Source organism: Typha angustifolia, chromosome 13, assembly GCF_048772165.1.
Source record: "Typha angustifolia cultivar Huaian chromosome 13, ASM4877216v1, whole genome shotgun sequence".
Lineage (NCBI taxonomy): Eukaryota > Viridiplantae > Streptophyta > Magnoliopsida > Poales > Typhaceae > Typha > Typha angustifolia.
In genome coordinates, this window is record NC_133251.1 from 17126025 (window position 1) to 17146525 (window position 20501).

The window sequence follows — 20501 nt, forward strand, 5'->3', positions numbered from 1 at the left end:
TCTATACCAGTAAAAAAATTCTCATCAAATTTTGCAGCATTACTTTTTTTTTCTTAAGCAGCTCAATCTGTTCCTAGAGTAACAGTAATGTCCGAAAGATAGCTAAAGATTACTTGTAGAACTACAACACTGAAGAATGAATGAACACGTGGAGAAGGGCAACACCTTTTTTTTAGGAATGATCTATTATGCCTGTTGCGATCACCATGAGTGACCAGTTTCCAACAAAATGGAAAAATGCCTGCCAGACTCCATACCAGCACAATCGCACAAGTAACAAAATGAAGTGAGCAGGGGTTGAAGCACCAAAGTAGCCCAAGAAATATTTCAGCTTTGATCTGAGGGGTTGAACACAAATATGTGTTGTGCAGCTATTCAAAACTATGACATTTAAGCAGATAGGAATAAGTGTGCCTGCCTTTGAGAATAATTTTAAGTAGAATGCTCAGTTCAGACATCTTCCTCATCCTTCCCTGCATTCGGATTTTCCACCAAATCATTAGTACTTCTTTTGGACTCCTCGTCATCTATTCCTGGAAGCATATCTTCATTTGAAGTGTCCTCTGCTCTACTAGTTCCTTCATCTTTCTCAGTCATCATCATTATTTCCTTAAAATCTTCAGCCTCCTTATCAGCCTCAAGTTTTGATGGCGTTTGCATGTTGTAGGCAGGAAGGGATTCACTATTGAAACCCAGTCCTTTGGAAAGAGATACATACTTAAGAACTAGTTGTTTGTAGCAATTCAGAAGGTTCTCTGCGTCATCAATTGTTAAATCTCCAGAACGAGCAAAGAGAAATGGATAATCCTGAAAATTTCTGCTCAAGTTGTCATCCTTCAGAAGATCCATGCTTCCTTTCTTCTCTATATCGGAGAGGGATTGACTCTTTGTAATTGGCTTATCTTTTCTATCAAAGTCCCTGCTTATGTCATATGCTTTGGTTGGGAGAGGCTGCTCTCCAACAGACAAGTAGCTGTCTGAATCCCTGTTAGCTTTCAACATTTCTGTTATGTGTTCCTTTCCATCAAGGGTGGTTAGATTTTTCTGATTTTCTAGGTTGGTTGGCAATCCCAACAAATTCTCTCGAGCAGAACCCATCTTCTTTTGGAACTCAACTTCATCCATTGAAAGTGATTCTGCATCAACATTCCAGATAAAAGATTCTGCAGAGAGTATATTGGTAAAGAAATATGCTGCTTCAGAGACTAGTCGTGATTGACGTCTGTATCGTTGTATGTATAACAAATTTGAATGCAACTGCGGAGGGTTTGCCTGCATGAACAAAAATGATCTGTAATCCTCTACAATGTTGTAGGATGATGGCAGAGTAACTGAAGTAACATGAATGTTAGAGCTAATTATGATTTTGCATGGAAAAGAGATGTTCATATAAGTTTGCAATTCCATGGCTTACATAAAAGCAACAATGAGTTATACATTAGCTACTATATCAACTGAATTTAATATGTATTTGCATTGCAAACCCAGTCCTACCTTTAAAGTGACGTAAATAAGAACTGGAAGAAATTCATCTGCTCCTGGAGGATTCTCATTTGATGAGATAGAAACATTCAGTAGTAAGTTATTAATGACTTTACAACAGTTGAGTATACAAACAAGCTTATCTCTAGGAGCTTTGTACATATTGATCTTCTGCAGTTCCTTCTGTGCAAGCTACACAAGATGGAAAAATGCACACATTAGAGTCCGCCATAGGCTTTACATGGGACCACAAGTATAGACTATAGAGTTATATATAACAAAATCACAGATAAATGCATACATATGAATATATTAACAGGCCAGGTACTCAAATAACGCGTCGTTCTTCTATGCATTATTAAGTATTAAGGTTAACAGGTTAAGAAGTATGAATATCCACTTGTGAGCACAATTAAATAAAAATAGCAAGAGTAACAACAAAAGAAATGGCTGGGAGTAAACTTTTTTAGAATCTAAATAATGTATTAAGAATAAGTCTTAACTAATGGTGTATTTAAGTACAACATAATGATCACAGAAAAAGTAATCACAACAAATAAGATGTTCCTAGTTCCTACCACAACTGATAAAAGTAGATCATAAGCAAAAGGCTGTTCTCTTATTTTTTATTTATTCTTTTACACATGCAAATGTAATTACAAATTTACTATCATGATACGAAGGTAGTCACACAAAGGTTACAACTTACAATGATCTGCTATACAGATACTCCTATTACTTTCTAACTTTCTAGATGTATTAACAAACAATACAGAATATGGCACTACAGGTAGAATGATGTGAGATCTTAAGTACTTAACTGACTTCTCTGACCAATAGAGGAGCATAATGATTGCACAATATGTAACGTCAATAGTATGGACAGGATAAAGGATTAAGGTCAATATTGTCTTAAGCTTTGATAATTATTTTATTGCGCTAAATGTTACCAGGTCTCCTGATTAACTCACCAGCCATGATGTTTCATTTTGAAATTCTGGCTTTATATCCAAGTTTTCAGGTCGTACAAATTGTCGTAGTAAAGCCATCTTCTCGGAAAGTTCTTCATCACTTGTAACATCTTCTGGAACTGATGCAAATACGCGATTAAATAGCTTTGTCATGACGTATTTCTCAAGACCCTGCAAGCAAAACAGTCTTCAAATCATGCCTAAATTTCAGACAACAAATAGAGATGAATGCAAAGAATAATAAATACAAAAGCAAGGGCAATTGTATCCTGATAGGTGAATGATCAACATTAATTTTCACCGGCCATCATCATGTAAATGAGATCGTTTCTAAAGATATCAATGGTACTTACAGGCTACATGCAAGAGTGATGCATTTTATCAATTCTGTAGGACTTACAGGCTACATGCAAGAGTGATGCATTTTATCAATACTGTAGGACTTACAGGCTACAGCTGCAGATTTGTTATTTTCTAGTAAATAGTAATAATAACTTGCAATGTAGAATTAGTGCCACTACAGATATTAAGTCTTTTTAGTTTTTAGTGTTTGATTGGAAAAGGACATCTCGGTTCTCCAGCGTCTATCAAATTCTGCTGCTGCCAATTAATCTTTCTTTCTCACAACTTATTAGCTTATTTGGCAATACCAACATTTATGCAGACTATTTGCCAGCAACTATCATTTCCATTACTATCCAAGAAGTTGTGACTGAATTTCACTAGAAATGTTTGAAACTTTGAATAAACCAGCTATAAGAAAACCTACCTCACCAGCACTTTCCAACTCTTCTTCTGAACAACCAGCCCAAAGAGTATGGGCCCTAAATGCACCTTCCATGTTGGCAAGGAACTCTTGCACTGCGGTACTGTCTTTCTCTGGATCAGGAGCTTTATTTGAAAAGGAGACAATGAAGCTGTCATATCAAACACAGTTTCAGTGATATTTATAACTTGTGTGCCAGACAAATACAGTTTAAAAGAAAACAGTGATTCCAGATATAATACACAGATAGGAGCCTTGTAAGAATCCTAAAATTGACGAAAAACATGGTAACTCCTAATTTAAATTTCCCAAGAATGTCTACTTAGCCTCATTAACTATTTAAGGTTATTTTAGCCAATCAGAACACCCAATGAATATTTATAATATTACTTTGAAAAAATAAACCATTCATTAAGTTGTTCCTTACATCTTATCCAGTGTTTCTAGGATCTTTCGCACAAGTTAACTCCACCTGCCCCCAAGATTTCACATGAAAACTCGAGTGAATCAAGTCATAATGCTAATCAGACAACAATCCATCAAAATTAATTTTAACTTTGCAATTCCTAACTTCCAACTTTGATCAAGCTTACAAGAATCTTTTCCTCTCTGGGGAAGATAAATACAAGAAATCAAGCATACAGACAATGCTTTTGTGAATATAAGTAGATATTCTACATGTACCCAGTAAAATCAGAACAAAATCAAAAGTTTTCCTTATTGTATGAGTGCATATCTTCCTACACTTTCACTTGCAACACTATCTAAGATCTTCTCGCACTACTGGTTAGAGTCTAGACAGTTGTCTAGTCTGCTATAATAATTAATTCCAGAAAATGCTGAATGGAATATCATGTTTAATGACCAGATCACACTAGGAGTGACCATTTAATGGTGATCCCCGTAAGATGAATGCCAACTGGAATGACTTATTCTGCCTTCAATTATTCTCGTTTGGAAGCTTATACGAAAACTGGTCGATGAAGAATAACCAGCCAAAAACAGCAACCTACAACCTACATGGCTAGCCTTAGTAATCTCAAAGAACTTCTACTATGAGGGAACAGAGGCTCAAAGAGGATTCAGCCTCCCATAATAGCTGAAAGTTAACAAGCTATATGCCAATTAACTTTACTTTATGACTATCCTATACTCTATATATTGCACAAATGAGGTAGCTTTACGTGATTGAAATCTAAATGACTTTGGTACAAAATTCCACACAACAAAAATAAAATAATAATAATAATAATAATAATAAAAATCCCATGGATCTCGTCAAACTTTGCCCAAATCAATCCAAAGAGGTAATCTCAAGTAATACCTAAGATCCTGAATTAGCCCTAACCTTCCATTCATCAAATACCATAACTGAAACAAAGGAATCCAATCAAGATCGATTATGCCACAATCTGGCGACCCAAAAGAGTTCGATTATCAAAACTCAAAAGAAGCCACCAGACTCAACCGAACCCCGCCTCTGCAGAATCCAGAATTAATTAAGAACGATCAAGATTGCTCCCTTGACCAAAGCCAGAGATACCAAGCACTAACAACAAGCAAGGGAAGCAAACACACAAGTAATCCAAGTCAAAGGGGTGAGACGAATTCGTCACCTCTTGATAGATTTGACGAAATCGGCAGCGGAGGGTTGACGCATCCGCTCCAGGAAATCGTGCCATGTGAGGGGGGCGGTCGAGGAGACGAAGGCGTCGCCACCGCCGCTGCCGCTGCTCTCCATGGATCGAAGAAAGCCCCTAGAGATCGTTGAGCTCGGCCAGCTAAGTCACGAAGAAATCAATGGACATGGAAGTCCACGGCCCGAAGAAACCAACGGAGACTAGATTCCGTAGCTCGGAGTCACCGAGGAGTTAGCGGGGTAGACAGTGACAAGGATAAAGAGGTAATAAGATCCTAAATACGGGAAGTTTATAAAAAAAATACCCTATGTTTTGCTTTTAGTTTTATCCATATTATATTAAATATTTAAAATTTAACTCCAAACACCTTGACGTTAATTTTATACATATATCATCTTTTTAAGGGTATTAAAAACAAAATTATATATAAAAATAAAGATGTATATAATAAATAGGGTAATGATAATAAAAATAAATATTCCCCCAAATATTCAAACCAAATATTCAAATATATTCCCAAAAAAAAAAAAAAAACAGAGAGAGAATTAATTATTTGGTCTCCCTTCAGGTTGCACCCATCGATCACTGTCAACCAACCAAGCGTAAACAAACGCAAATCCCCCCTTTCAATGAGCCATAACGAGAGATTCAATTCAACTCAAACCTTCCTCAATCCAAGTAACTGTTCTCCAAGATCTCCTCCAGTTTCGTTAATTTTCCTCCAGCAAAAGAGGCAAGAACAATTAACACTACAGCCACGAAGAGAAACGCAGAGTAGCAACTGAGAAGAGAGAACATTAAATAAATGTTCGTACCATTGGCTTTGCGTTAATCTTGATCAAAACGCATAGTTACTTCACTTAGCTATAGCTCTTTCTTCAACGTCTCCATCTCCATCCTCCTATTGTTGAAAGGGAAGAGAGGTGGAGTAGATTAGAGATCGGAGAAGGGAGATGAGCTTTGGTCCCATGAAGGGAAGAAGCGGTTTAATCGAGAGGAGGGTCTCGGTCAGGTGGATTCTGGTCGCCTGTTTTGCAAGCTTCGCCCTTGGAATGTTGTTCACCAACAGGTAGCTTCCGTTCTTTGCATTCTTGGTGCCATTGAAGAAATTTACGATCTGGGTTCGCGGAAAGATCCGATTTTTATTTTTATTTTTGATTGTTTTTATTGCGTTTTGTTTTCCTCTCTCTCCCTCGTTGTTCAGATAACAATAAAAAATTGTCCAATTAACCCCGTATAGGGCCTGGATTTATCCCAACTCGAATGGCCAGATCATTGTGAGGCAGCGGCAAGAACAAGAACTTCATGTCATTTCTGGGGATTGCATGTCTAAAAGGGTCAGCATGTGGTTCCTTCATATTAAGGATGTTTGCTTTTATATTTGATCCTTTTAACATTTATTTATCTCTCAAAACCAACTCTTCCTAATGTCAGAAACTTAGCCAAGAGAAGGATGTAATGGGAGAGGTGAGCAGGACGCATGAAGCCATACAGTATGTAGAAGAACCAAATTTGTCCTTTTGAGTGTTTGCCTTCTTATACTAATTATGCAGTTCTGGATTTCATGGATTAATGGGTAATTGTTTCTTATCAGATCACTGGATAAAACAATGTCTACACTTCAGATGGAGCTGGCAGCAACTCGGAGCTCCCATGAACTAATGAGTCATGGCAGATCATCATCGGGATCGAGCCAGAAGAAAAGGAAAGCTTTCATTGTGATCGGAATCAATACGGCATTTAGCAGTCGGAAGAGGCGGGATTCAGTTAGAGAAACATGGATGCCTCAAGGTCTTCTTTCCTCTCAAATCTTCTCTATGCTATATCACCGCCAAACTAGAATTTTAATTAGACGCTTGCACAGACAGATAAAACAAAGAATAATCTTCTTAGCATACCGATCAGAGAAAATCTGTATCAAATGAACAGTATGTTTTTCTTGGTTACTGCTGTTACTACATTATTGAAAACCATGGTGCCTGACACTTGTAGAAGATTGGAAATCCTTAAGAGTATCATATCTTTCCTTTGCCTTTCTTCAATCTCATTTTACTTTTTCCTGATGAGCTTAATTTGTTTTAATTGTGTAAAACTGTGTTTCTCACTATTCACTTCTCATGTAGGTGAAAAGCTCCAACAACTTGAACGAGAGAAAGGAATTGTCATCCGATTCATGATCGGTCACAGGTGCTTTGTGAAGAAAGGGTTATTTGAGAGTCAAGAGTTGTTCTTTTTCATGGATTTAGTTTAGTTAACCGTGCTTTATCAGCTGAATTATTATTTTCCGTTTGATGCCACTGGACAAAATTTTAGGGGCATCAAAATTTGCATGGATAATAAGTTTTCTTCATTCGAGAAGGGATTATATTTGTGGGTGAGGAAATAAGTAGAATAGTAACTTTCCAAAAGAAATTAGAGGGAAGGAAGCTCTAATTACGTACTCAGATATAGATTCATGAGTATAGCTTAATTTGATTTGAGCGGTTAGGAAACAATAAAACTTGGAGATCAGCATTTAGTATGGCTTAAGGACAATACTACAAAGTACAAACTACTTCGGCATAGACAGCAATATATTACTGAAGAACAATAGGAGCTTGATCTAAATAATTCATCATTTAAGAGACTATTATTTGTCTGAAGCAATAGATGAAATCTTTTATTTATTTATTTGACAACTTTATAAGTTGTAGATCCATTTTAAGTCCTTGTATAATCAAAAACTTAACTGTAGACTTTACTATATAGTGCAACATCCAAAAGCATTCTTGATCGGGCTGTCGATGCAGAAGAGTCCCAGCACAATGACTTTCTTAGATTGGTAAGCCATGTTTACCAAGTAATTTTAAAACATTCTCAGCCTATGACATCATTCCTTATATTTTTCTATGTCTGCAATTTTCTCTTCTAGGATCATGTAGAAGGCTATCATGAACTATCAGCAAAGACAAAGAGATTCTTTTCTACTGCAGTTGCCAAATGGGACGCTGACTTCTATGTCAAGGTGGATGATGATGTCCATGTCAACCTAGGTTTGTCTTTGGATTTGATCAATCCATTAAGGCCTCCTAAGGTTGTGCATGCTTGTTAAGCATTACATATTTGTACCTGATGCAGGTATGCTTGCTGCAACTCTTGCCCGCCACAAATCAAGACCCAGGATATACATAGGGTGCATGAAATCCGGTCCAGTACTCTTCCAGAAGTAATTTCTTGTAACTTCTCCTTGACGGCGGTCGTACTTAAGCTGCTTACTTACATGGTTGAGTTGTCTGCCTGCGCACCAGGAATGTGAAGTATCATGAGCCTGAGTACTGGAAATTTGGAGAGGAAGGGAACAAGTATTTCCGCCATGCAACTGGGCAGATCTATGCCATCTCAAAAGATCTTGCAACATACATTTCAATCAACCAGTAAGAACAGAACTAATAGCATTCTTACTTGCACTATTTAACAAGTACCTGATGTACTAAATCTATTTCTTGCAGGCCTATACTGCACAAGTATGCCAATGAGGACGTTTCACTTGGTTCTTGGTTTATTGGGCTTGAGGTTGAACATATTGATGAGCGTACCATGTGCTGTGGCACGCCACCAGGTTTAGTGTTCTTCCTGTTTTCATCTAAAACACTATGTTTTGTTCTACTTGCAACAAATAATATGCCTCCTAATTTTTGTCATAACTTCCCTATTTCCAGACTGCGAATGGAAGGCACAAGCTGGGAATGTATGCATTGCATCATTTGATTGGACTTGCAGCGGGATCTGTAAATCAGTTCAGAGGATAAAAGAAGTTCATGCTAAGTGTGGAGAGGAGGAAGGTGTTGCTTGGAGTTCCATCTTTTGATCCACCCTCAGCATCATAACATATAAACACATCTATACATCTACACATCCTGAGAAGAATGCAGCTGCAAGCATTCTTATCTATTAGTGAAGAGACATAGCTTTAATCCAGGGCAGAAAGGCTTGCTGAAACACTACCATTTTTGAGAAAAACAATATAGGCTTCAGTAGTGTCCTTGCTATGCTGACTGTTGGGCCTGCTATTTATTCTGTTCAGAAAGGGTTTTAGTGCATAGAGTGATCAAGGTGATGATCTCCCAGCTTGGAGAATATAGTTCACATCACATTTGTCTTTACCTTTTCCTCCTTTCAAATGGTGCAGCACAATTTTGTACTCTAATTTATACAAGATTTTAATACTAATCATTTCTTTCAGCCCATTGAAGAATTATAGAGGGCTCAAGGAGTCTCAAATTTTAGTGTTCATTATCTATATAAAAATAATATGCTAGAACTTATATACTTATCACATTGTCTTCTGCATTTGGCATGAAATTTACCTATTGTTGTTGATTCTATGTAACTACAATATGCTAAGATACCTTTTCTTACAACCATGACTTCAACCTTAAATAATTATTGTGGATAAAATTATTTAATAGTTTTTATAGTTTGGTTGTTTAGTTCAACGACTCCGTTCGGTTGATGGTTTGGTTCGACGACGAATACAACTTAAAGTATATAAATTAGACAGCTTAGTATATTACTCATGTTTGGTGAGATCTAGACAAGCTATTTAAACTTTACGATATCATTTATCATATTTATAAGTTGAAGTACACAATATTATCGTAACAATACAAGAGAGAAAAATGGCGATAATTACATGTAGATTCTCTAATTTATTTATTTTATTACATATGACCCTCTTAATAATGTAAAAACTTACAAATACAAATTGTTCTTTTCGTTAATTATTCGTTAGATTTTAAAATCGCGATTAATTTTAAGGGGGTTAAATTGCTATAAAAAATAAATAAAAAACTAATATGAAAATGAGCTATAGTTTAATGGACCTAGGTGTAATTAACCTAGAAATTAAAGCACGATGGCATAAAAAAATATACAAAAAAGAACTTGTTGCAACTTAGCAATACTAATTATTATAATTCCTAGATAATGCTACGTCAACTAAAACGTGGACATGAGATGACTTGGCATGTCCCAGTCAGACTGTATTGGGGTACTTTACCATAATACCCTTCCTAGATCCTAACGGAAGTGAGAGTTAGTCCAATTGTCAAGGCAGATCTAACGGCTAAAATTTATCTGTGCTCATCAATTCCATCTCCAACCCGACTCTCTCGGTACGAAGTCCGTATCCTTCTCGCCGATCCCAACCCTCTCGATATAAAATCCCGTCCTCCCTCCTTGATTCGCAAAACGCGGGAAATAAAGAAATTTCCCGCCATCTCTTCTCTTCCAAACCCTAGCTGCTGCTCGATCGAAGAACGCCTCTCGCTGTCCCTCTATCCGAACTAAATTAGAGCTAGATCTCACTTTCTTATGGATCGATCCGTGCCGAAGGAGGAGGAGGCGCTAGTGGGGGAAGATTTCGCTATCACGCCATCGCCACCCGAGGCGAAGAGGCGCAGGAGATCCGTGCAATCGAAACTCTCTTGGGCTGTTCCTAAGGTTGGTGGGGATGTGGAAGTAGTGGTGGGGGCAGAGGTGGAGAGGGGGGAGGAGGGAGAGAGCGAGGAGGAGGGCATGGGGAAAAGTAAGAGGAAGGGAAAGGGGAAACCTAAAGCCGGAGTTAGAAGGAAGGTACTTTTTCCTTTTTATCGTTCGATTGGGTGGCCCGTGTTAGCTTAGCAAATTGATCGTCTTTTAGTTTTGTATTTCTCTCTTGAAATAGTCACGTGTGTAAATTTTATGTTTCTTAGCTCTTATTCTCATTTGGTTACCTAAGGGATGATTTCTACTGCTTCTGTGTTATCTAGCTAAATATTTGGATGCAATTTTTGTTACCAGTAGCTTACATCGTGTGTAATGTACTAATCATCATGTAATTTCTAATGAAGTTTGTCAATCTACCACTAAATTTATGTAGCTTTAATATGGTTTTTTCAGTGAAAATGTCAGAAGAAAGTAATTATCTTCACTAACTAATAGCTGATTTTTCTAAAGTCATAACACGAACTAATAGCTAATTTGTCTAAAGTCATAACAGTTCAATCTTCTCAGTGCTTTTTAAATATGTTTTAGTGCACTTTCTCATAAAGGCTTCACTTAAGTCATTTGGTCGATCTTCTCAAACTTGCATTTTACAATTTTTCCCTCTGACTGTCCCTTTTCTCTCGTGTTGAAATGATATGATTCTTAAAATTTTGTTCAGTCTCCTATCGTCAACATGGAAGCAACTAGGCTGGCTGCAATAAGCAACGATCCTTTGGTCCTATTCAGTAAGTGAATATTTACGAGTTGTATATTCTTTGGAACATCACTTTCATATCCAATTTTGTTATACTTTTGCTAGTGGTTGTTTTAGAAATCTTTCTAACTAATCAATATCTGAAATATGATTTTGAATTGTATCTAGAAAGAAACAATCAGATCTCTACTGATTTTTGTATCATAATTTCAGAAAACTCTCCACAGAAGGAGCAATATATAGAAGAGCTTGATGTTGTAGAATTAGAAGTGCTAAGTGGGAAGCACTGCAAGGCATTGGCATCAGTGGCAAGTAAGTACGTTGCTGCATCGTTATTGTCTCACATCAAACTTCTATAGCAACAATTGTGATCTAACGAGATTAGATTGCCTTCTAATTTCTGCATTTGAGTAGGTAGATCCACTTTCATCATTGATCAAATGTGCCTTCCGTGATGCAAGCATCATAGCTTCCTAAATATCATATGGAAGCAGTTTATATTATGCCTAAAATTGTTCTTCAAACACTAAAACAATCAAATATATGAGAGCATTCACTTTCTTGAGTTTACCTGTACAAATGTACTACAAGTAGAAAATCTATTTAAGTTTGTCTTTTTCCATATCAATAGTCAGATTTACTTACTAGCATATTTTGGCAGGCAAGAAGAATAATCAGGGTAAGCGTACAACTTCAAAAGCCTCAACATCTGTTGAATCTAATCTGATGGATTCATACTCTAATATGAGACAAGTTAATGGCAAATCCAATAATGCTGCAAATGATCCAAATGAACAAAGTCCGGACAAACACCAGAATCTTTATGATCTTCGCCTAGAGGCAAAGATAGCTGCAGAGGTAGTCTATCCTGTTTCCTGTTATCTGTATTTTGTTTGATTTCTTTGACTCTAATAGTTATAGCTTCATTTATGATTTGTTACCAGGAAAATTTGAGGTTATCTGCAGGAAAGCAGATACATCCCTTTTTTGCATCTCGGACAGCAAGCAAGAGAGAGTCAGAGACTCAAGACATCATGAAAGACGTCGGTAGATGTTTGTTTGGGAAGGATTATGTTTCCTGTCCTCCTATTCATGTTTTTGGTGCTTTGGAGGTACTCCTTTCTGTTTCATTCATGTGGTGCAATACTGATTCTCATCATTATATAACTAAATACTTCCTTGAATTGTGAGATTGCATTTTTTTCAGTTTAGGAAATTCTTGTAAAGTTTGTTCTTATTTTGACTGTAGGATGACATCCCATTAGATTGGAGAGGTTGGGTATTTGCAGAGGGATCCCTTCTTGATTTAAATGGTCCTCATGCTCTTGAAAATCCTTCTTTGTCAATTTTTAAGGGTTCAATGAGGCCTTTAAAATTGGAAGCTGCTTATTGTAAAAAGATGCATTTGGATCAGTTATCTGTTGCAAGAGAGGAAAGATCTGCAGCTACAGTAACAACTTCACTTAAATTATTTAATGGTCAAGGGCAACATGGGAAGCTCTTCATGCACTTGGATGTGGTACTTTCTCTAGATTTAAGTGTGTACGGTTATTTGAATAGCTTGATTCGTTTTTATGATGAAAGAAATTGTGGATGTCTTGATTTATCTTTTTTGCATCATTATGCTTATGGTGCATCAGACTTTTACAGGTTGATGCTGACAGTGATGGTCCCTTGTCAACCAGACACAATAGTTGTATTTGTGCTATGGAGAACAAGCACAAAGATTGGATACTCAATGAAAGGTCAGAGATCTTTCAGAAAAGTTTGAAAATATTTAATATGTGAACCTTCATTTATCACGCTAGTTATTTCCACAACAGGACAGAATTAGTGCTTTCTTTCCTTGCTAAAAACCTGGCTTGCAAAACCAAAATTATCACCTTATCTTGTCTCCATAGATAAGATTTCATTATAATATTGATAACTATCTTGGGGAACTCTTAAACGTTGATTTCTAAACTCTAAGTCTTCCTGGCGATATCAAATTTAGCTGCAAATTATTTCCTTACAACCATCTTAGGCTACCAGTCTTATGAGTGGATCTTTCAGCCAACGGCAGGAAGCAAATTATATATTCTCTCTTTCTTTCTAAAACATCTTCACCTCTAAACTTGTCATACAACTGTTGCAGCTATTGGCCTGACTGTAGCTTATGGACCAACAAGTACCAGCCAGAAAATGCCTCTCAGGTTAGCAATATGTGCTGATTTTGCTACATGGTGCTCATAATATAGAACTTGGAGTGCATGATTCCACTTTGCTGTCCTTTCTGGACACCCAACTACATCTGCCCCTCTTTTTTCATCTTATCTCTTATCACTCTTATGATGCCTGTATAACTTGCAGTTTCCTCTATTTTTATCTTGTTTGTCCTGCAGGTGTGTGGGAATAGTGAATCCATTCAGTTCCTTGGTGAATGGCTTAAAGGTTGGCATGAAAGCGGTCGTAAAGGCAAGAAAGATCATAAATTTGATGAACAAATTGGGAATGAGGATGCTGAAGATAGCTTGTACAAAGATGAATATGATATGGATGAGATGGACGATGCAACTAACATTAAGAATGTTCTTCTAATAACTGGGCCAGTCGGGGTGAGTATTAGTGAAGGGATAGAGGACTTGTGTTTATTTGTGCTTCACATAAATTACTCCACATTTTGCATACTAGTACTTTCTTGAGATGCTAGGACCATTGGAAGTAGTTCGGTTGCATATCTCTTTTAAGGAGTATGAAAACATCAGAATGTATATGGTGTACATAACAGATCCCAAGTATGTCTTATATATTCTTCATCCACATGATTTTTAGTTAGTGCCTCATCATTGTCACAAGTACTTTGAACAATTTGGCAAAGATTTGTGTGAAATGTCTGGCATTTCTTTAAGCTTCCAACTGTATGAAGATTATCATATTAACTGTTGCCTTCATAACTACCAGACAACCAATTGATTGAGTGATTGTTCTTCCTTTTCTGTAAGATTAGTACACAGTGAGAATTATTTGCTTAAGCATCTTAATTTTCTATATGTTCTGACGCTGCATGTCGTTATTCTTTGCACTTACTTGGTGTAGAGTGGAAAATCTGCTGCAGTATATGCCTGTGCGAAAGAGCAAGGTTTTGAGGTCATTGAGGTACCCACAACTTCCATTTTTGCTGACTGACTTTATGAATATAATTGTAGATCAATGATTTCAGTGGCTATTAATTCTTTATTATCTTGAACTGCCAATTGTCTTGTTATTTTGTATCAAAAGCAACCGGCTAATAAACTTTTCAGCTTGTAAAGAAGGAAGGTCTTAATCAGACTTCTTCTCAATTAGAATTCTATGACTGAATTGATAAAATAACTTGTAACTGAAATATTAGGAATTTGGATAAGGTGACATTGCTGATAAAAGAATAGATCAATAATAATACTTGGGCACTTCAATTTCAGGACTAATTGAAGTCTTGAACTCTAACATGCCATTTAAAATGAACCACTTAAATAGTAAATATAGCCACTTTATGTGGTATGCTTATTTTGGAATGTTGGTGGAACATATAACAACCACTAAATAATGCAATGAGGATTTAATCTCAATTATGGGAGCACCAACCAGGGTTACTTGTAATTGTTGTTATAGGGAGTTTCCATTTTGCTGGGGACTGCTAGTTTATGGCGTTTGTAGACCTGCCTTAGTCCACTTCAAATTGAGCGAAATGCATACAGAATTATGGCCTAAATCTTTGCTAGGATAACTGTATTCCCTTATTAATTTCTGATCAGGCATTGGTTTTATCATTTTCTGCATGCATTATACCCATGACAATGTTTTCATGTATAAATGTTTCATTCTTTTCCTATATGTAATTTTATGATTAAAGCTTGACATATCTTTCTAGGTGAATGCATCTGATTTGAGAAATGGAGCACACGTGAAGCAAAAGTTTGGTGAGGCAATGGAATCCCATGGGCTTAACAGATGGTTTGTTGCAAACTAGTCTAGGATCAATCCTATTTATTTTGTACTTTTCTATAGGCATTCCACAAACTCTCCATGATAGTATACATGATTATGTGATTTTGGAGATTTTTCTTTTCCTCATTTCATTTGACTTGTGCTACCTTGTAAACTTTTATGTGTTGTTCAAGAAATGATTGTGTTTAATTTGATGGCTAAAGCCTGTTTACATAACTGTGTTCTTTTATCCAGGTCATGCGACGAAATCATAGGTTCAGGAAGAAGAGACCATCTTGCATCAAAGAGCTCTTCAGGTCTTGCAGTAAACAATAATGTGCCTAAACAAGCCATTAATAAAACATTGATTCTATTTGAGGACGTGGATACTGTATTTGATGAAGACCGAGGGTTTATATCAACTGTACTTCAGCTGACTAACACTGCAAAATGGCCAATTGTACTTACAAGCAATAGTGAGATTTAGATCAACCCTTGGTCAAGTTTGTTTCTAAATTTCAACTTCTTACCCCTTTAGATTTTTTATTTCGGATGCAGATAAAAACCCTATCTTGCCTCATCTTTTGGATCGCTTGGTTTTGGAATTTAAACATCCATCACCTGAGGAGCTGCTATCACATGCTGACATGGTAAACATGCACTAGTGCTTAGCAACTTCTTTGACGTTGATTTTCATCAGAAATTGATTGTTTCTTGTTTGTGCAGATTTGTACTTCTGAAAAGGCTAAAATTTCTCTTCCCCTGCTGAAGCACTTAATCAGATTCTGTTTAGGTGATATTCGCAAAATGATCATGCTTCTTCAGTTTTGGTGTCAAGGCAGGAACGATTATACTGGTTAGTATTGGCTGGAGAATTCTCTTTTTGAATTTGATATTTTAGGCCTTGAACTTGGTGGTAGCTCCTTTTAGTTCTAACAGCAAATATTTTCTGTATTTTAACACACAGGCAAAAGGTTGGTTACCTTCATGAGCAGAGCACATGAATTACTTAGGCATCAAGCTACCATTAAATAAATAGTTAAGTGCAGATAGTTAGTTAATACTATTGTAAATCGTTTTAATAACTTTATCAACTGTTGATCTTGATCTAGACATATGAATTCAAATTCAAAAGATATAGATATTCTAACACGTAATTTACACTTACCAGGTAAAATCCTGCATTTTGAATTTGGAACCACTTTAATATGCCAGAAACCTTCACGATTCATGTTACATAATACTGGGTTATTGTTTTATATATAATACAGATCACGCTTATCTGGACAGATGTCAAACATCATCTTGCAAGAAACTCTGATCCAGTTGGGATGATGCTGCAATCCTACTAATATGAGATTAATTTAAGTCTTTATATGCAACATACGTTGTAATAGTACTTCACATGCATCTCAAATTTTAGTCTGGATGTTTTCTAATCAAAATGAAAATGTTGTACATGATCCAGAAGGTCCTAAACAGCATCTATACACATTGAATTATAAGTTTTTGATGCGCTTGACTTCGCACCTAGCAGTCTAGGAGCAAACACTTAGTCTAGAAACAAGCACATTGAATAGTCTAGAAACAAACACATTGAACCCACAAAGTTTTAAACAGTATATATGTGTCTATGTACACTTAAATGTCTTTTCTTCACTTTCTGAATCTTAAATTCAAAGTTTACCTGTTTCTTTTCCATTTCTGCCCTCGTACCCAAATTGTTGTGGGAGAAGGATTTATGCTACCGCATGCATGCTAGTAGGAAATGGCCATTCTGTTATTTATGTGGTAGGTTGTCATTTTCTTTTCCAGTTATGTCAAGATGCCAATCAATTGTTCCATGAATATCTATAATTTTGCCACTGAGATGAACCTTTTTCTTTTCAGAAAGGGAAATAAAATGTACTTGTGGTCCTGTTCCTTTTGATATAGATGCAGCTCATTCAGTAATGCCAAGAATATTTCCTTGGGAGTTTCCGTGTGAGTTATCAGAGAAGGTGTGCAAGGAGATAAATCAAACAGTTAGTTTGGTAGAAGAAAACTTACAGCACATAAAAGCACCAAGCCAAAGCCAAGAAGAGCTACTCTCGGAAGAAATGATTTGTAATTCAAATATGGGAAAAGGTGCAGCTAACATAAAAAAAACTAGAAAGAAATCCAAGTTAAAGAAGAGACAATCAGTTCTTGACTGTATGGAACTTCCACCACATGCCAATGACCTTGATGATTTCTCTGATGCTCCAGATACCCCTATACCGCATGCTCATCAAAGAGTCAAAAATAAACGTGGTATCGTGTTGTCCTCCCAATCAGATGATGATCTATATGACAAGCATTCACCCAAAAATAATGATGCATGCAAGCATGAACCTTTGAGTCTTGTGCAACCGCTAACAGACCCAATATATCTTTTTAGGACAGATCATGATATTCAAGAACTGTTAGAAAGAAACAAAGAGGCATCCACTTCTTTTATTTGTGACACATTTAATTTGCAGGATATTTCACTTGTTCCAGAATCGTCTTTCATATCTGGGGCTGAACTCATTAAGAAGGATGATGTTCTGTCAGTGGATATGTCTGACGAGATGTCTGGAGGTTGTACTGGATTGACTCAGTCAATATATAGACTGCCACACATAGAAGTTAGCAATTTAGATGTAGTGACAACTGATACATATAAAGATTTAGATGCCAATACTGGTGATACATGTGAGGCTGATGTAGAATCAGTTTATGGGAATGAGGAGCTAGGTGATTGTCCGAATGATGTTGAAGAACCTCCAGCTAGTGGATATCAGTTGATGGATGAGTGTAGCCGTGCAGGGAGCATGTGGTTGTTTCCTGAGGAAAGGGGCAAATGCCCTGCAGAAGTTGGATCTGTGCAGAATACTTGGAATAAATTGCGTAGTCAACATCTTGATTTGAAATCATATGTGACCGATAACCAGAAAGTGGCTTCTGATGTATTAAAGTTGTCTTCTCGACTGGTCCATTTAATTTCTGAAGCTGATTGTATGTTGAATAGCTGCATTCCCTTTATCAATGTAAGAGATTCTATCCTCTTAAAAAATCCAGAGAGCAGTAATAATGTGAGTAATTCTAATGATATTTTTGCAGGACATTTTGGATCCATCACTAATGCCCTGTGATGAACCTGATGATTTCTCTTGGTATGATAAACAATTTGAGATGGGATCCACATATGCTCAGCATGGACTTTGCCTCTACACAAAGATATGTGCAAACATAGGCTCAGATTTGGGTGCCGGATCAGTTGATTTGGCACAGGAGATGCTAGTTTCCAGTTCTAACACTATGGCTCTTGGAAAGCTTCTTATTGTGGGGAATAACTATAGTGAAATACTGTATAATGGAAATTTACAGATTCAGGAACCGAGATGTTTCCTCCAACGAAGAAGGTATACAGCGCCTTGATGATCAAATTATTTCCAGTAGTTTAAATAGCTGCCTAATAAACCTGTTCCATTAAATTTAATTGCTTATGAATCATGTTGCATTTTGCCACTATGTTTCTCTATTTTATCTCTTTCTCCCTTGCACCTTTTTGTCTCTCTGATGGGCAGCTCCTATTAACTACTAATTGTTGTATGCAGGGACATAGAATATGGTCTTTATGATGCCATTCTTCCTATAATTCCAGCAAGGCTGTCTATGTCATTGAAAGGCCCTGCTTTCCATGACTATCTATCTTTTGCTAGTCAGATCTCCAAACTGGAATGCTCTCGACTCTCAGAAAGCAAAAGCAGAAATGCACAACGGAGGTAGACCACCAACATCATTTAGTTCCACATAATCCCATTTGTTTTGTATGTTAGAGAATCGGGAGATGATCTAACGCTATGAAGTGCCTTGACCGGTTCAGTCCTTTGTTCTATCCTGATAAAATATCTGCTTTTGATTAAGCCTGAAGCTTGCCATGCAACTTTCACCCTAAATTTCTTTGGCATCTCACTAAGATGAAACATTTCTCTTGACCTCGCCAGAAGCTTTGATATTTTCATGAGATACAAAACCAATAGGACAATAAGTTAGTATCAGTAAAACAAAAGTTCTTGGGCATATTAGGAAGATGACATGTTTTTCATAGCATCCACCAAGTTTACCATGTCAACCTCCTTGTTTATTAATCCATATAATTGCTATTCCATATCAACTAAAACTAACCGCAAAGCCTAGTTGGCTAGTACAACATTAGCTCACCACCACCATCACCAACATAGATCACTACCATCTCACTCCCCTGTGTGGCTTGATCTTGGTTTTCGAATCTTCTTCTCTCCTAGTCAGAAGCACAACAAAGGCTAAGTCTCGAAAGCTTTATTAACCCTGAGGACATATGGATTGGTTGAAATATCATCCATCCTGGTCTATATTACCATTTCTCTAGAAAGGTTAAATTTATGTCTGTATTTCTTGGACACATATATATCTAGTCCAACTATATAAGTTCCCTGGCTTTAAACCTTGAAAGTTCAGGATTATGAGGTCAAAAGTAAGTACTCCATATTCACTGTAGGCCATGTCCCCTAAGCCTACTATCAATTTGCAATAACTTCTTGTTCTAATCATACAGGCCAAGGGTGTCAAGACACTATTTAAGTTCTGGCACACTTTCATTATCTCCCGAAGATGTGGAATTGTTAGCTCGAAGCAGCTGCTTTAATGAGGCGCCGCAACATGACAAACATGGCGAAGTTAAATATGAGGGCGACTTTCTTAGAAAATGCAATTGCTGATGCTTAACAATGCACAATTCAGCACTGACATGTACAGTTCTATAATGGCTACAGAGAACTGAAGGAGGGCTGCATCAGTATCAGAGTGCCCTCATCAACGTTCTTACTTTTGCTCACTATATTGTCTTCATCTGTTCCTATACCCAGTGATCCTACAAAAAGTGGCCCACAAAGGAAAGAGGTGCAGTTTGTATCTATTTTTTCGTACTATTTTTCTCTATAATTCAAGTAATTTGTTATATTGCCATCTGTATGCTAATTTCTGCCAGCGTTAAGGCTTATTATTTCTCAGTATTTATACAGCTCATATTAGCAGACCATGTATAGTTTCTCAATGTTATACAGCCTCACAAACAAAACCCAATCAGGATCTGTTTTACAGAGTACTTACCTTTTGTGTGTTCAAGCATACAATGCCAACAAGCATGGCAATTACTCGTAAGACTGAATGGCATCTGCATTCTGCATACTCTGATACTGCTTTTCTACCAACAATTTAGTCGAGGGTGCAGTTGGTATCGTGATGCAATATCTATGCGCTGATGAGAGATTGGGAAATTCCACTTCCTCTCACCTCAGCTGCAGTCTTATGGTCTAATAATAAAAGGATGGCTCAGTCCCTTCTTTTCTTACTGGCTGTTACCATTAGAATTGCTCCACCCCTTACGTAGCATCAGGATCAGTAGGTAGGTACACTGACTGACGTTTACTAAT

At 36.9% G+C, this 20501-nt stretch overlaps 3 protein-coding genes across 4 annotated transcripts; 2 read left to right on the forward strand and 1 right to left on the reverse strand.

Annotated features, from left to right (window-relative positions):
• Positions 1 to 29: 29 nt before the first annotated feature.
• On the reverse strand, positions 30 to 4970 carry LOC140773428 (vacuolar protein sorting-associated protein 9A-like). Its single transcript, XM_073115977.1, has 5 exons — positions 4836 to 4970; positions 3223 to 3370; positions 2454 to 2624; positions 1495 to 1674; positions 30 to 1272 (listed from the first exon to the last, which is right to left on the reverse strand). The coding sequence occupies exons 1-5, from the start codon at positions 4958 to 4960 to the stop codon at positions 451 to 453; spliced, it is 1446 nt and encodes a 481-aa protein (XP_072972078.1). The 5' UTR covers positions 4961 to 4970; the 3' UTR covers positions 30 to 450.
• A 40-nt stretch (positions 4971 to 5010) lies between these two features.
• LOC140773430 (beta-1,3-galactosyltransferase 7-like) lies at positions 5011 to 9092 on the forward strand. The gene is made up of 12 exons (XM_073115978.1): positions 5011 to 5122; positions 5428 to 5928; positions 6100 to 6196; positions 6294 to 6352; positions 6454 to 6650; positions 6983 to 7046; positions 7608 to 7680; positions 7771 to 7891; positions 7977 to 8064; positions 8147 to 8272; positions 8348 to 8457; positions 8558 to 9092. Exons 2-12 carry the CDS (start codon positions 5813 to 5815, stop codon positions 8704 to 8706), a joined length of 1200 nt encoding a protein of 399 aa, XP_072972079.1. The 5' UTR covers positions 5011 to 5122; positions 5428 to 5812; the 3' UTR covers positions 8707 to 9092.
• An 830-nt stretch (positions 9093 to 9922) lies between these two features.
• LOC140774800 (uncharacterized) lies at positions 9923 to 20150 on the forward strand. 2 transcript variants are annotated; one of them, XM_073117928.1, is made up of 19 exons: positions 9923 to 10472; positions 11044 to 11110; positions 11293 to 11391; positions 11741 to 11758; positions 11834 to 11937; positions 12024 to 12191; positions 12329 to 12598; positions 12730 to 12824; positions 13214 to 13271; positions 13461 to 13673; positions 14155 to 14214; positions 14969 to 15051; positions 15280 to 15500; positions 15583 to 15674; positions 15751 to 15880; positions 16915 to 18074; positions 18148 to 18449; positions 18645 to 18812; positions 19625 to 20150. In XM_073117928.1, the coding sequence occupies exons 1-19, from the start codon at positions 10212 to 10214 to the stop codon at positions 19785 to 19787; spliced, it is 3732 nt and encodes a 1243-aa protein (XP_072974029.1). In that variant the 5' UTR covers positions 9923 to 10211; the 3' UTR covers positions 19788 to 20150. The 2 variants fall into 2 exon arrangements, with proteins under 2 accessions (XP_072974029.1, XP_072974028.1); XM_073117927.1 differs by having other exon boundaries at positions 9927 to 10472; positions 11741 to 11937.
• Positions 20151 to 20501: the final 351 nt, after the last annotated feature.

Bases quoted from the DNA above. Each gene is read 5' to 3' on its own strand.
- LOC140773428 (XM_073115977.1), bottom strand. From the start codon at position 4,960: ATGGAGAGCAGCGGCAGCGGCGGTGGCGACGCCTTCGTCTCCTCGACC. The intron at 2,625-3,222 runs GTAGGTTTTCTT...TTTTGCTTGCAG, and splicing joins AGTTGGAAAGTGCTGGTGAG to GGTCTTGAGAAATACGTCAT. The intron at 1,675-2,453 runs GTGAGTTAATCA...CATCTTGTGTAG, and splicing joins AAAATGAAACATCATGGCTG to CTTGCACAGAAGGAACTGCA.
- LOC140773430 (XM_073115978.1), top strand. From the start codon at position 5,813: ATGAGCTTTGGTCCCATGAAGGGAAGAAGCGGTTTAATCGAGAGGAGG. The intron at 7,892-7,976 runs GTTTGTCTTTGG...TACCTGATGCAG, and splicing joins TGATGTCCATGTCAACCTAG to GTATGCTTGCTGCAACTCTT. The intron at 8,065-8,146 runs GTAATTTCTTGT...CCTGCGCACCAG, and splicing joins GGTCCAGTACTCTTCCAGAA to GAATGTGAAGTATCATGAGC.
- LOC140774800 (XM_073117927.1), top strand. From the start codon at position 10,212: ATGGATCGATCCGTGCCGAAGGAGGAGGAGGCGCTAGTGGGGGAAGAT. The intron at 11,111-11,292 runs GTAAGTGAATAT...TCATAATTTCAG, and splicing joins CGATCCTTTGGTCCTATTCA to AAAACTCTCCACAGAAGGAG. The intron at 11,392-11,740 runs GTAAGTACGTTG...ATATTTTGGCAG, and splicing joins GGCATTGGCATCAGTGGCAA to GCAAGAAGAATAATCAGGGT.